At 45.7% G+C, this 13297-nt stretch overlaps 4 protein-coding genes across 4 annotated transcripts; 2 read left to right on the top strand and 2 right to left on the bottom strand.

The window, feature by feature from the left end:
* Window positions 1-3988: 3988 nt before the first annotated feature.
* On the bottom strand, window positions 3989-5633 carry PtA15_16A158 (uncharacterized protein; the record flags this gene model as incomplete). Its single annotated transcript, XM_053163820.1, has 5 exons — window positions 3989-4116; window positions 4234-4340; window positions 4409-4686; window positions 4777-5430; window positions 5529-5633. 5 exons carry the CDS (start codon window positions 5631-5633, stop codon window positions 3989-3991), a joined length of 1272 nt encoding a protein of 423 aa, XP_053027807.1.
* A 541-nt stretch (window positions 5634-6174) lies between these two features.
* PtA15_16A157 (uncharacterized protein) lies at window positions 6175-6958 on the bottom strand (the record flags this gene model as incomplete). The annotated part of the gene is made up of 4 exons (XM_053163819.1): window positions 6175-6256; window positions 6368-6480; window positions 6582-6707; window positions 6809-6958. 4 exons carry the CDS (start codon window positions 6956-6958, stop codon window positions 6175-6177), a joined length of 471 nt encoding a protein of 156 aa, XP_053027806.1.
* A 354-nt stretch (window positions 6959-7312) lies between these two features.
* On the top strand, window positions 7313-10251 carry PtA15_16A156 (uncharacterized protein; the record flags this gene model as incomplete). The annotated part of the gene is made up of 7 exons (XM_053163818.1): window positions 7313-7506; window positions 7614-7959; window positions 8032-8598; window positions 8686-9259; window positions 9346-9524; window positions 9603-9867; window positions 9950-10251. 7 exons carry the CDS (start codon window positions 7313-7315, stop codon window positions 10249-10251), a joined length of 2427 nt encoding a protein of 808 aa, XP_053027805.1.
* A 719-nt stretch (window positions 10252-10970) lies between these two features.
* Window positions 10971-13297, top strand: PtA15_16A155 (uncharacterized protein; the record flags this gene model as incomplete). Its single annotated transcript, XM_053163817.1, has 7 exons — window positions 10971-11466; window positions 11657-11764; window positions 11831-11910; window positions 12016-12112; window positions 12197-12432; window positions 12500-12865; window positions 12953-13297. 7 exons carry the CDS (start codon window positions 10971-10973, stop codon window positions 13295-13297), a joined length of 1728 nt encoding a protein of 575 aa, XP_053027804.1.

Raw genomic sequence — 13297 nt, 5'->3', positions numbered from 1 at the left:
CCATAAACTTTTGATTACTGCCCCCCCTCTAAAAAAGATCTATAAATTTGGGGTGATTACCCTTACTGCTTGGGGTGTGTACCATATCTGTTTTTTGATCAAAAATCCATCCATTTTTGTGATTGTGTTCCACTGGGTCCTCTTCAGAAGCACCTCAAGCTGAAAATTTTATGATTTCCCAACATGTGTACAATGGGTATTGAATGTTTTTGGCTCCACATTTTTGAATTCAGAAGCTCAGGCCACAGCCTTTAAGTCATGGGATTGGCTACAGGGGTGGAAAATAAGTTCCCAAGAATGATTATGAAATAAAAAAATGAATTAAAATGTGGAAATTTTCTAATTTCTTGCAAATTTCTCAGAATTTTCATTACTGTTCAAACCAAGGAGGGAAAATTGGAGAGCAAAGTATGGCATGCAAAAAGAATGATAAAAAAATCAAAAAAAATTGAAACCATTTTCAATGATTTTTTGGGTGGATGGGTTATCCACCAATTTCAAATTGAACTCAGGGACTCTAGCCCAAGTCACCACTAATTTGACTCAATTTATTTGATCCAATAAAAATCATTGGCAATGGTTTCAAAAAATTTCATTTTTTATCATTCTTGTTGCATGCCCTATTGTGCTCTCCAATTTTTTCCCTCCTTGGTTTGACCAGTAAAGAACATTCTGAGAAATTTGCAAGAAATTAGAAAATTCCCACGTTTTTCATTCTTTTATTTCATAATCATTCTTGCAAACTTATTTTCCACCCCTGTAGCCAATCTCATGACTTAAAGGCTGTGGCCTGAGCTTCTGCATTCAAAAATATGGAGCCAAAAACATTCAATAGCCCACCGTACTTGGAAATGTGAACACTCCTGCTGGTTTGTGCTGCTTATGCAAGCCAACTGCAGCTAAATTTCTGGCATCAGGCTGCATGAGTAGTCCTCTATTTTTAGCAAAGTTTGGGAACAACTTAAAATTCCACAATCCACCTTATTTGAACAATTTATTGTTGAATTAATCATGACACCACAGTGTTGGTATTTTCTTGCTGTACTCCAGCCCCTGAGGCTGTAGCAGCAAAAACCTACAATTTTATTCTGTCTGCACACAGAATGCTAACACCAAGCCTATTAACAGCTTGTCATGGAGCTGGTAGCAGGATTACATTGCACTAACCTACAACTAAGCTCATTTTAGCATAGCAAGCACATCCTTGGATGAATCACCAGGAAAAAAAAAGTAGTCACTTGATGGCAAGTGACATGACACAGCTTTGTTTCCAGCTCCAACACTGCTCCAATGCTGCTCCTCTCAACCAGCACATCTGGGGCTCACATGATAGGTGTCAGGATCAAAGCACTCAATGTGAAAAAACCAGCTGATGCTCAACTTTGGCCCTGGCCCAGCTGATGCTCAGCTTTTACCCTGGCTCAGCTGATGCTCAGTTTTTCCCCTGGCCCAGCTGATGCTCAGCTTTGGAACTGGCCACCTGATGATCATCTTTGGCCCTGGCACAGCTGATGCTCAGCCTTGTCAATGACTCAGCTGATGCTCAGCTTTGGCCCTGGCCTAGCTGATTTTCAGCTCTGGTCCTGTCCAAGCTGATTCCCATCTTTTTCCCTGGCCTGGCTCAGCTGATACTCAGCAAGCTGAGCATCAGCTGGCCAGCTAGCCCAGGACTGGGCCAAAGCTGAGCATCAGCTGGGACAGGACTAGGAGAAGGCTGAGCAAGGACTGGTACAAAGCTGAGCATCAGCTGCGCCAGGACTAGTACAAAGCTGAGCATCACCTAAGCAAGGAATGGTCAAACGGCTTTATTCCAATTCTGAGAGTGAGCTGCATGAAAAAGCTGAGGATGAGCTGGGCAGAAAAGCTGAGTATGAGCTGGGTGCCAAAGCTGAGTATCAGCTGGATAGAACTGAGGATCAGTTGGTCTCATCAAAAACTGAACAGGACCTCCTTGGTAAATTTTGGAAGTTGAGGAGATGGTTGGGAGATTGGGGTAGATAGTGGATAGATATTGGATAGATGGTGGGTAGCTGGCTGGAGCTGGTGTAATGTCACTTGGCATCAACTGACTATTTTATTTTCCTGGTGAATGGAAGGTCAAAAAAAGATCCAAAAGAGTGAATAAGAAATTTAAAATTTTGAACTTTACATAGTAAAACATTTATATTAAATATAACAGATATGTATTACATGTTGGAAATCTGGAGAGATTTATCATTTGTATACATTTCCAATCAAGCATTAGTATTTATAGAAGTAAGACATGGGGAATTGATCAAGATTCAAGAGCAAGATCACCAGCTTGGAATTTTAAATTTCAATTATTTGATGTGAAAAGAAGTGATCTTAGCCAACTTGGGCATCAGATCCTGATCAACAGACATGTGAACTAGAATTCTGAATGTCACATGATTGAATATTGTTACTTGTTAGGAATGAAAGAGCATATAGTTCTATCAACCAGAATTGGGATTACGTTGACAGTTTAGCCCAAAATTCTTTCCCAGGACCGTTGAGATTTTGGAGGTTGCTGTGACGGTCTGGAGTTGTATATTATAGGGTAATCAAAAACAGAAAAGTGGTAATGAGCACTAGGTTGTGAAAGAAGATATTTTCAATACATACTGGAAGATTACTACAACATTGTCCCATTCCATCTTTGATCTTTTGTCCTGTTGCCCTTTTAACTGCTTGATTACAATTGGTAGCATCTTTGATCAACCTGGGATTGTATACCGTCAAAGCTACAGACAATTGGGTAATGTATGTGTCAGAGGTAAGATTAAAGGAGATTCACTTGCAGGTGGATGGTGAATTATGCGTAATAGTTTACTGAAGGCTTACGCTGTGATTGCGGTAACGTGTCAAATTGCGACTTTGAGAAGCAAAAAAGTTGACTATTAGCACATGGAGGTGGATCTGCCGGTGGTTGCTTCACTGGCCTGCGTTGCCCAACAACCATCAGTGTTACTGTCAGTAAAAAAGTTATCAGAACTGAGCGGTAGAACATTTTTAATAGCACTTGAATTTTGTGATGAAATGTTGGTAGATAATTGAAGCAAGCGGAAAACCCGTTTCTTAGCAGGCTAATCAAGTAATCTGTCGAGTCGAAAAAATCAAGACGAAGTAATGCTACTATGTATGTAGTAGTCTAGATGAGGATGATATGATGATGAGGTGGGAAAATGATGTGGGACTTTCACCCTAGTTTTATAACTGCGGAGGAGCACGACTGGAGAACCGCCCGAGGTCAACTTGCAGGAAATCAGCATTAGAGCTAAACGACCGGTTGCGGTTCGGCATAGTTACACACATTAATCCGGCTCACGTTGACCGGCTTCGGTTGTGTTGAGGAGTATGCATATAGCTGACAAACCTTGCATAGAAGGTTATGGAATATTCTAGATTATTTCACACATTGTGTATATAGTTTAGCTGGTTTTATCCATACGAAATATACTCAAGGGTTATTTCTCTTCTCTCACTTACAACAGGTTGGTTCGGGGTCGTAAATGTCCATTAAGCAATAAGTTGACTTGGTTACACATCAACCCTGTTCACGTTCGCAACCTCAACGGCAATTTTATCGCGTTCACTATGAGATCTTCAAGTTGTTCGAACTCGTTGGAAGCGACTACCTTGATGGGCAAGTTTCCAAAGAAAGTTTTTGTAGAAACATATTTAAGATTGGGATCAAGGTTCCCAACAGACCTGGGGAAAGTGGAAACGTGATGTGTTTTTAAAAACGACTGGCGCTGGTCACCGGTCACGTTGTCTTCTTGGGGCAGCATCTCTACCATTTCAAGTCAATCTAGCGCTTCTTATGCTCGAGTTCAAAAAGCCAACTGGCAGATTGAAAAGATAACCCAAAATTGAAAATTACATGCTGGCAACTGAACTTAAGATGTAAAATGAATATCTATGGTGATGGTCAAAAGGATACAGGCTGTCGTGTGGTCAAACAGGCGATCCAGGGTAAAGATAGGTGCTATGCGAAAACAAATGGAGGAGAGGAAAAGTTGCTTTCAACTCGAACCTCGTTTTCTTCCTGATCAATGAGTTCCATATCTAAAGGATACGTCAAAATTGCTGCGACTCCTGTCAATTCATTCAGTCCTGTTGATAGATAAAAAAACCGGGTTGGAATTATTCAGCTACCTTGTCCTGTTTTGGTTAGCAAATAGCCTCTTTCTTGACGAGGGATCTCGGCTTAAAGTAGGTTATGAACTCAACTTGTACCAGTCGAATGCATGCTAGAAAAAACCAAAACTTCGCCGCCGAATTGCTGAACGCTTTCAGTCAACTTAATGAACTTTTTCCGCTTTTCCGGTTCTGGATTCCTACGGATAAAAAAATACCTGTTTGAGTCACGTGCTGTGACATCCAATGGAAGGATAAAAAAGCATACCTGAATAAGGAATCTGAGATCAACAGCGTACCGATGGCAGCCCTTTCGGCAGCCCGATCGACATGTAATTCCCCATACAAAGCTCGCTGGACATCTTCCTCCAACATCTTCTGAAACTTATTTAAAGCTTGGATTTCCTTCGAATACTTGGTGTCCTTTAGCTGATTCAAAATCTCTGGAGTGCTCAATATCTGGTTTAAAGATTGGAGATGGATCGTTGGGGTGTAGATCCTTTGAAATTTAGATTTCGAGGTAATCATTGGCTTGTTGTTGGCTTTCTGCCGAACCAAGTTATCCAAGTGGGAAGTTCTTAGCATACAATTGTAAGAACTGTGCATGATTTCAATATCAGGAAAGCGAAAACTTACCACTGCTTGTGAGAAGATTGATTCAAACACTGTATCTTTGGTATTGCCCGGGCTAGCGATGATGACCATCCGCAGCAGAGAGAAATTGAAGTGTTTGATGATTGAATCATATATCTGCTTATAGTATTTATCGAGCGTTTTATCTGTAGCTTGTCCAGGTTTCTTGTTCTTTGAGAGAGGGACCTCGATGCGTTGTTTGATGAGAGTGGTATGAGTTCCGATCAAACAGATCGTCGCCCGGCCGGTATCGTCGGCGAGAATCGCTCCAACTTCAGCAGATTTAGAGGCATCGGTTGCGTCGGCTAGTCTTTGGACGTTGACCGAATCCCATCCGTCGGGCCCCTTGATGATCGTGAATTCTCTCTCGGGCTCGAGGTCCAGTGTATGGAAGGCACCCATCTTGACGTGCTCGTTTTGCTTAGAGATTTGCCCAGAAATGTGTAAGGAGGCGCCGCCCGATGAGGAGCTGCTTGGTTGACCTGCAATCGAAAGCCCGTTGTCGCTCGACTCGCTCGGCATCTCTACCCCCGAATAGCTCACTTTCTTGACTTCGATCGTTAAATTCAGCTTGACCCGATGCGAATCCTTGGACCCAGTTGCTGAGTTAGTTTCGACTATAACTTTCCTGACGGCCATTGACCTAACTTCGTCGCCCTAAATTTAATTTTGGAAAGAAAGAAAAACACCGTGAAGATGTATTGGTCGGCATCAGAGGCAATTCGGTCGAAATTTATGGCAATCGACCAACGAACCACTGTAACTAGGTTGTAGGCATGCCACATGTCTTCGTCATTTTCGGCTTTCAGGGTAACAAATCCAGACCGGTTCTTTTCGATCTGACTTCGGACTTGCTTCATTGTTCAACTTATGTATATTGGTAGGTAATAATCCTTTCAAATGGATTTCTGAGGGTTATTCAACGTTCCACCGAATGTGTTGGGCAGTGGCCAATGGAGCTGTGATCGCATACATAGTTCGTAGTTTTTGAGAAGTATATTAGCACGCATGTCGTTATGAGGGACTACATATTTATCATGAGACTGACGAACCTAAATATGTAGATATTTTTTACTACGTTATCGTTTGAACTGATTTGATCGGGTTAATGGGAGAATGGTTCGATAGCATCAGTCCAGTTTGCTGTGGTGTTTCCCGGTTCCTTGTCGTTGGTGCTTGAAGTTGTGGTTCATAGGGGAAACCACAAAGGGGTGCTGGGTGAAACAAGTTGTGACAACCACCCATCGGAGAAAGGGTTCGCAGCAAAACAGTATCTCACTTGGAAGGGGAAAAATCGCTCAACACACCCAATGTTGTACCTTCCTCATCAAATCTTTTGATCATAAATATTGGATTTAAACATGTATGCAGAAAGGAATTAATCAAGCTGAGCGTAAACAATTATACAAATCCATCCCAAAATAGCACCAAAGTAAACACCGATAAAACTAGACAAGTGGCCATGATCATAAAGCCGGAAAAGCTAAAAAGTTTCCCATTCAAAAGGCGAGAAAAGAAGGAAGTGCGGTGTCAATGTTATGACCACTTCCGTATTGTTAAGAATAACATAAATAAGTGAATAAATCAGGCTCACAACCCGGATTGAACAAAACCTCTCTTGATAGACATTGCTTGATGAACCGAGAGATATTCAAAAAATCCTAGCAAAGGCAAGACGATTGACAAAGCAAGAAAGGTTACACCAAACTTGGAGGAATGGCAAGTGTGCCCAATGTTAGCCTTTGTGGGAAGTGAACATTGGTACATAGCTAATTAGCGCCCAGAGAAGATGAGTATTTTGTTTGTACCGGATTTAAATATTCTTCAGAATGTTTATCATCCTCCGGATCTCCATGATCGTGCTCATCAGAATCAGATGGAAAGCTTATACAGGTGGCCAGTGAGACCAATACCAACAAGGTACTCAATCTGATCTGATATTTAGATGGAGAAGTTCGCAAGCAAAGCAACAACAGCAAATGTCAACCGAACATGTTGTTGCAGGCGAGATAAAAACTGTAAGAGAAGAATGAACCCATTGCATCCATGTCCTATCGCGGCCTAAATGATCTCGGGCAGTCGAACCATCGTTGGGAATGATCAACGGTGAACTGAACCACGAGTGTATCGGCGAGTCCGGTTTGACTGAGGTCAGATCCAGGTTGGTAGAAGCTTCGTGGTCCATGTTTGATGGTTATCTGGTAGACCATAGCTCCGACAGTGATGCTCACCACTTCCGGCCGGACACAGTGACAGTTGGCAGGTGCCGGCTCCGCGGATGCCTTCCAGCCTGTCACAAGAGCTTCACCGGGCCGATTGCTCCTGCGGGACCCCTGTCACAGATAGCCCAATCCCCCCTTCTGTTCCTTGGAACACTTCCCTTGACTCAACTTCGACTTTCCACATAAATATATAGGACTCCTACCAAGACTCAGGACACCACACCCTTCCCGGCAGTACCCTGACGAACATAGCAGCTAAATCGTAATATTTGGAGCGATCCCTCAAGAGCTCTTGGTTCTCCGCCGGCATTCAGACCATGTCGACTAGTGCGCAGACCGGCCAAACTTCATCTGGTGGATTACCTGCACCACGACAGGGACGAAGGGGTAGAAATTTCGGAGCTCTTCTGACCACCTCAGACGCAGCGGATTCGCCAGCAGCAGCGACCAGCTCTCCAAGACAATCAGGCGATACCTCTCGCTCCGAAGCATCAGGCAAGAAGGGCGCAGGGTGAGTCATACATGCCAACTTGAGAAGTATGTCGATTTGAAAGCTTGAATATTGATTTGGTTGTCTTTCTGTTTGGTTGTACTTGTTATGTACAATGTCATATTTAGCCTTACATCTTCCAAGAAACCCACTCCGAAGGCGAGGAAGAAAGATAAAGATACTCCTCCCCACCAGGCACCGGCGGCGCCCCAAACCAAAGACTCGAAGCGGCCTGAACAGGCAGACTCGGCTCGGCCCAAGCCCCTGCCATCCCCGGCAACCAATGGCCAAAGCCAATCCCTCATCAAACATTCCAGTCCTGACAGCAGTACGCCAGCCAGTGGAGAGACCTGCTTGATTTGCGCCGAGTCGATCAAGTACTTCGCCCTGGGAACATGTTCACATCGCACCTGCCATATCTGTGCCATCCGAATGCGAGCACTCTACAAGAAACGTGATTGTGCATTATGCAAGGTAAGCTGCCGAATTCCGATCTGGTCGGTGGCTTTATAACTGATTTCTCAATTTTTTGGATCTTGTCTCCAGACGGAGTTGAAGGACGTCGTCATCACCACCGATCCTCAGGCCAACTTCGCCAGCTATGATCTCTCGGACATCAAATTCAAGGACCCTCACCTCTCGATCTATTGCGAGACGTTTGAGCAGCTGGACGAATTACTGGCCTATCTCAAGTTCAACTGCCCCCATCCGGACTGTTCCAGCGTGCTTCAGAATTGGAAGGATCTCAAGTCCCACACCCGGTCTGTCCACAATGGTCTCTCACTCTGCGACCTCTGCTGCTCGAACAAGAAGGTCTTTGCACACGAGCACACCCTCTTTACCGCCAAGGGCATCACCGTCCACATGAACCAGGGCTCGGTTGGTGTTGGTAAAGGTCTTCGCCGGTCTCGGCTTATGGGCGACGAGGGACCAGGAACAGCTGGAGAGGATGATGATGGCTTCAAGGGCCATCCACGTTGCGGCTTCTGTAGTGTTTACTACTACGATGACGATCAACTCTATCAGCACTGTCGAGATAAACATGAACAGTGCTTCATCTGTGTCCGCAATGGAGTGGGGCGATGGCAGTACTACTTGGATTACCAGCATTTGGTAAACCAAGTTCCATCTTAGCGACATCATTTTAGATATAAGCACACTCACGCCTTTTTTTGTGCTTGGTACTGATTTACTTTGAAGGAAAGTCATTTTCGTGATGATCACTATCTGTGTAGTCAATCGACCTGTTTGCAGGCTAGATTTGTGGTGTATGAAACAGCGCTGGAGCTTCAAACCCATCAGATTGAGGTTCATGGGGCTGAAATGGGTGTGAAAGCTATGAAGGATGCTCGAAAGCTGGAAACAAATTTCGTCTATACCGGTGGCCAGGAGCAACAACACTCACAGACGCACACCAACCGGCAAGCACCACGAGATCAACGCGCCGGACGTGGGATAGCCGTGATGGATATACCGCCTATCAGTGGTGAGGGATCCACCACTCTGTCTAACGCTAATCGCATTGTCCCAGGTCTGGCACCGAACCGCGGGCGAAACGATAGCAGCAGGCCGCACAAAGGCAAGTCTAAATCTGCACCAGCACAAGAACCAGAAGACTCTGGGCAACAATCTTCTAGTAATACCGATAACATCAACCAAGGCGGCAGCAGCTCTTCCACTAAATACGACGTTCAACGCCACGCTGTGCTGATGCAACGGGTGAGCGAGGCTGTGAATGGCGCGGAAGCTAAGACTACATCGTTTAAAGTTGCCGGTAAGTGGATATCTTTCTGCTACGAGATCAATCACCAAAGATGATCGATCGGCTCTTACTAAGTTCTAACTTTTGTTTTCCAATAGTCAGGACATACCGTAACAACGAGATGGCTGCCTCTGATTTTCTCGATACTCTCTGTAACATATTCGACCATCGGTCTGAGACTATTGGACCGATCCTCAGTAACCTTTTAGACCTACTAGACATTCAAGACGAGCGAAAGGGACAACTTTTGGAAAGATGGCTTGATCTCAAACTCGAAGTAAGTGGAATAATCAGATCATGCTCCTGTTTCTCGTGTCAGGTTCTCACGCATTTCTTTGCCCCTTACGTTTTGCAGCAAACTCAATACCCGTCGCTTGATGGTAACAATTTTTCAAAAGGCCCGTCAGTCGGGAACCATTCAAATTTCCAGTCAGATGGTAGCACGGCAGCGTTGGGCCCTCTGCACACCTCTTCCTGGGTCCGTCAGCAGCCCCATTATTCCAAGTTGGTCGAGAAATCTTCTCGGACCCAGAATCGCGAGGTGCCAGGCCTGGTGACCAAGAAACTCAAATCTGGTGCCAAAGCTACCCCATGGGCGTCTGGTTCGAGTAGCACACCAAGTGGGTCTCTCTTTTCGCCTCTTGATCATTTTTGTTATCATCTCAAAGATCGTTACTAAATCCAAAAACAAAACAAAAACAGATACTCGTGTGAATACTACCAATGCGACTACATCGTCGACCACTATTCATGCCAATCAGTCCCGCCATGTCGTTCCCAAACCGACCGCGGCAGCCCAAAACACCCATTTTCCCAGTCTGCCCACGAAACAAGTCCCGACCGCCAAGCCGAGCTGGAAGCCCAACGGGGCCCGTCCCGACGGGGGCGCGGCCCAATGGGTGGCGCCGATCAACGAGCTCCCCGCAGGCCCTTCGTCCAACCAAGCTTCGGCGGGTGGGAGCAAAAAATCGAAGAAGATCCTCTTGTTCACTAATTCTCGCTGATCTGTGTACCTTCTTTCTCTGCTTGTGGACCATCCCAGATGTATGGAGTACTACCATCCCTTCATTGTGTCTAGACTTCAGTAGCATTCGTTTATACAGTGTCTTGACTATTCAGAGTAGCCGTAGTTCAATATTAATATAGTGTCTAGACTCAGTAGCTTCCTCTCATCCTCGTACGTAGATATCTGGGATATTTTGATCATATAGAGCATGATACATTGTGTAGCACTATTTTCCACAGGTCTGCTTCGCTTTGCATTTCGGTGGTGATGATGTGTACATAAATACCGCCCCTTTCCTTAATCCCCCCATAACATGTCATCTTTGGATGTCTTTGATTAGCTATACAGAACCGTCTACTCTTGTTCGGCCCACTATCTTATTGAATAAACGAGTTATACTTGGGATTCATTTGATGATAGCAAATATTAGCCGCTTCAGGACTTGCTCTTAATTTTGCCGGCTTCGCTGAGGCACCTTCCGGTGGAAAGTCGATTGTTTCAATCGGCCATGGATTTGACCGGATGATGTAAATATGTTTTACCGCAGTTCCAAGGTAAGCGTTTCTGAGATAGTTGGGTTCTGTCTCGGACAAGCTCCTGCAGCTATCATCACCCTCAACAAACCTCAGAAACTGTCCATCACACTCTCAAACACCCTGCTCGGGTTTCATCGTCGAGCCCAATCGCCATCGTGTAGTGCTTATAGTCTTTAAAACGATGTCTCTATCCTCCCATCTCCGTGATCCAGAGGCCCAGGGACGTGAGACTGAAGAGTGCCATACGATCATCAGCATAATATCCGAGAAACCTGACATTCGTTTATCCCCAGCCTACAGTCCTCCCAGTGCCAACCGTGCTACCGGGGACGAGCTACCCTGCTACATTTCCACCACTCCCTCCGCCAAAAGGAAAGACTCAGTTATCACCCCCACCGACCTGATGAGTTTCATCCGGCCCAAAAAGCTCTGGCTCAACTGCCTGGCCTCCACCCTCCTCGCCGCCATCTTGATCCTTGCCGTCTACCGTCCAGCCGGCCTGGCTTCCCCTCTCCGTACCTCTGAACAGGACCAAGTCCAGTTCCAGATCGGCTTCCAATCAAACACTTCGACTACCACTACCTATCCTGACGTCAATCCCCTCTCCCAGGAGTCTCCTGACCAACTTTCATCCGATCAAATCAGCCGCAGAATCTTAGATGCTGCTCCGGTCTTAGGTAGGCTTTATAAATAATTCACCTCTTTCCTCTCTCAGTAGTTACATCATAAATATCAGAGAGAGAGAAAAAAATCTATCAGGTGACCTTGACACACACATAAAAACATCTCTGCCAAAACAAAAATCCAAAAGAATTCACCAATAACAAGATTGGACCATTGAACTCTAACAACCAACATCTTTTACAGGGTTTTACGAACAATCTCATGGAAAACTGTCCAACTGGATGGCAAACGTCCCAGACCATGTCCCCATAACAAGCATGTCCATTCCGGGCACCCACGACGCAGCCACATGTAAGCCATCTTCGGACCAAGATCATTCGGTTTTCAATCATGTTTTCTGATATTCTTTTGGCACAGGGAACTACACCCAAGCTACCCAAACGCTCCTTGAACCCGTGACCGGGAAACTGCCTCCGGCCATCGCATTTCAATGCCAGGTAAGTAACCAATCCATCCAACACTTCTAATTATTATGCCCTTCAACCGTGTCCTCTTCCTCGCCCCGCGAACTGATCCGGGCTGTCTTGTTTCCCATCATTCAGGATAGAAGTCTGTTCCAGATGCTCGGAGATGGGATCCGATTCTTCGATCTCAGAGTAGGATTTTTACCTGACCACCGACAACTAGGATTTTTTCATGGTAAGAAGCATAACCATCCTTCCTGCAATTCACGAGTATTAGAAGACCTGATGCAAAGCAATTTACAATGGTTACGATGTCCAGCTTCGGCACTATTGAGCACGACTGCAACGCTACCTGATGCCCTGCTGGGATTTTATAAGTGGCTCGATGACCATCCCTCCGAAACTATCCTTATCTCCATCAAAGTTGATAATGCTACATACGGAAACCCTCCTGACAAGGGACAACCTTCCAGTAAAATACTCCAACTCATGCTCTACGAGCTTCTTACTGGTTCCGAGATGGCCCGAAATCACTGGTTACAGGAAGATAGCAAGGTTTGTATGGTGGTTTGACTTAGCCAAGCATCCAATTGTTCAGGCGTTGACTGTCGGTTTATCTTAGCTTGGAACGTTGGGACCAGCGCGAGGAAAGCTGATATTCATCCAACGAATCGACTGGGACGAGATCCGAGGCAGTCCAGAATACAAGCCTATCGGGATCCCCCTCCCACCGCCGCAGTTCAACGACAACGACGGCAACTTCACGATCATGTACAACCCAGAAGACCGCGCGCGCGCATTCGTCGAGGATTTCTACAACATCCTGCCGAACCCGACTTCCATCCAGAAGAAGTTCGAGCTCAAGTTCCAGGCCGTTCAGAGCCATTTGGAGCTGGCTAACAGTAGCAATCCTGACTCCGTCGATCAGCTTTTCATCACCTTCGCAAGCGGCGGAGCGCTCCGCAACTCGCCCCCTGTAACACCCAAGGTGAATAACCAGACTGTCCCTCTTCTTCTTCACAAAAACGGAAATGCGCTCTTGATAGAAAGCTGACGGATATTGCTATGTTTAAAGATGTTGGCGATCGGATCGGGAGAAGGGCCGAGTCTGGCCGGCTCAGTGAACGGCAGAATCGAGCGGCTGATTGCCGAGAGATCGAGTGCTGGGGATGGGGCGGATGGACAGCCGGCACAGAGACTGGGCATCTTGATCTTCGATTGGTACCACCAGCTCCCCAATCTTGTCCAAGCCGTCATCAACCAAAACCCTTCCGACACTCCCGCTCCCCCTGCTCCTTCTTTGGATCCCGCTTCCCCTGCTCCTTCTTTGGAAACTCCTCCTCCCGCTTCTTCTGAATCTCAATCTTACGGCTATGATGGCTCTAATTACGACCCCGACTACTCTCAATCCGTCTCCTGA

Source organism: Puccinia triticina, chromosome 16A, assembly GCF_026914185.1.
Source record: "Puccinia triticina chromosome 16A, complete sequence".
NCBI lineage: Eukaryota > Fungi > Basidiomycota > Pucciniomycetes > Pucciniales > Pucciniaceae > Puccinia > Puccinia triticina.
The sequence above is the reverse complement of the archived record's forward strand: the minus strand, read 5'-3'. Positions and strand labels throughout refer to the sequence as shown.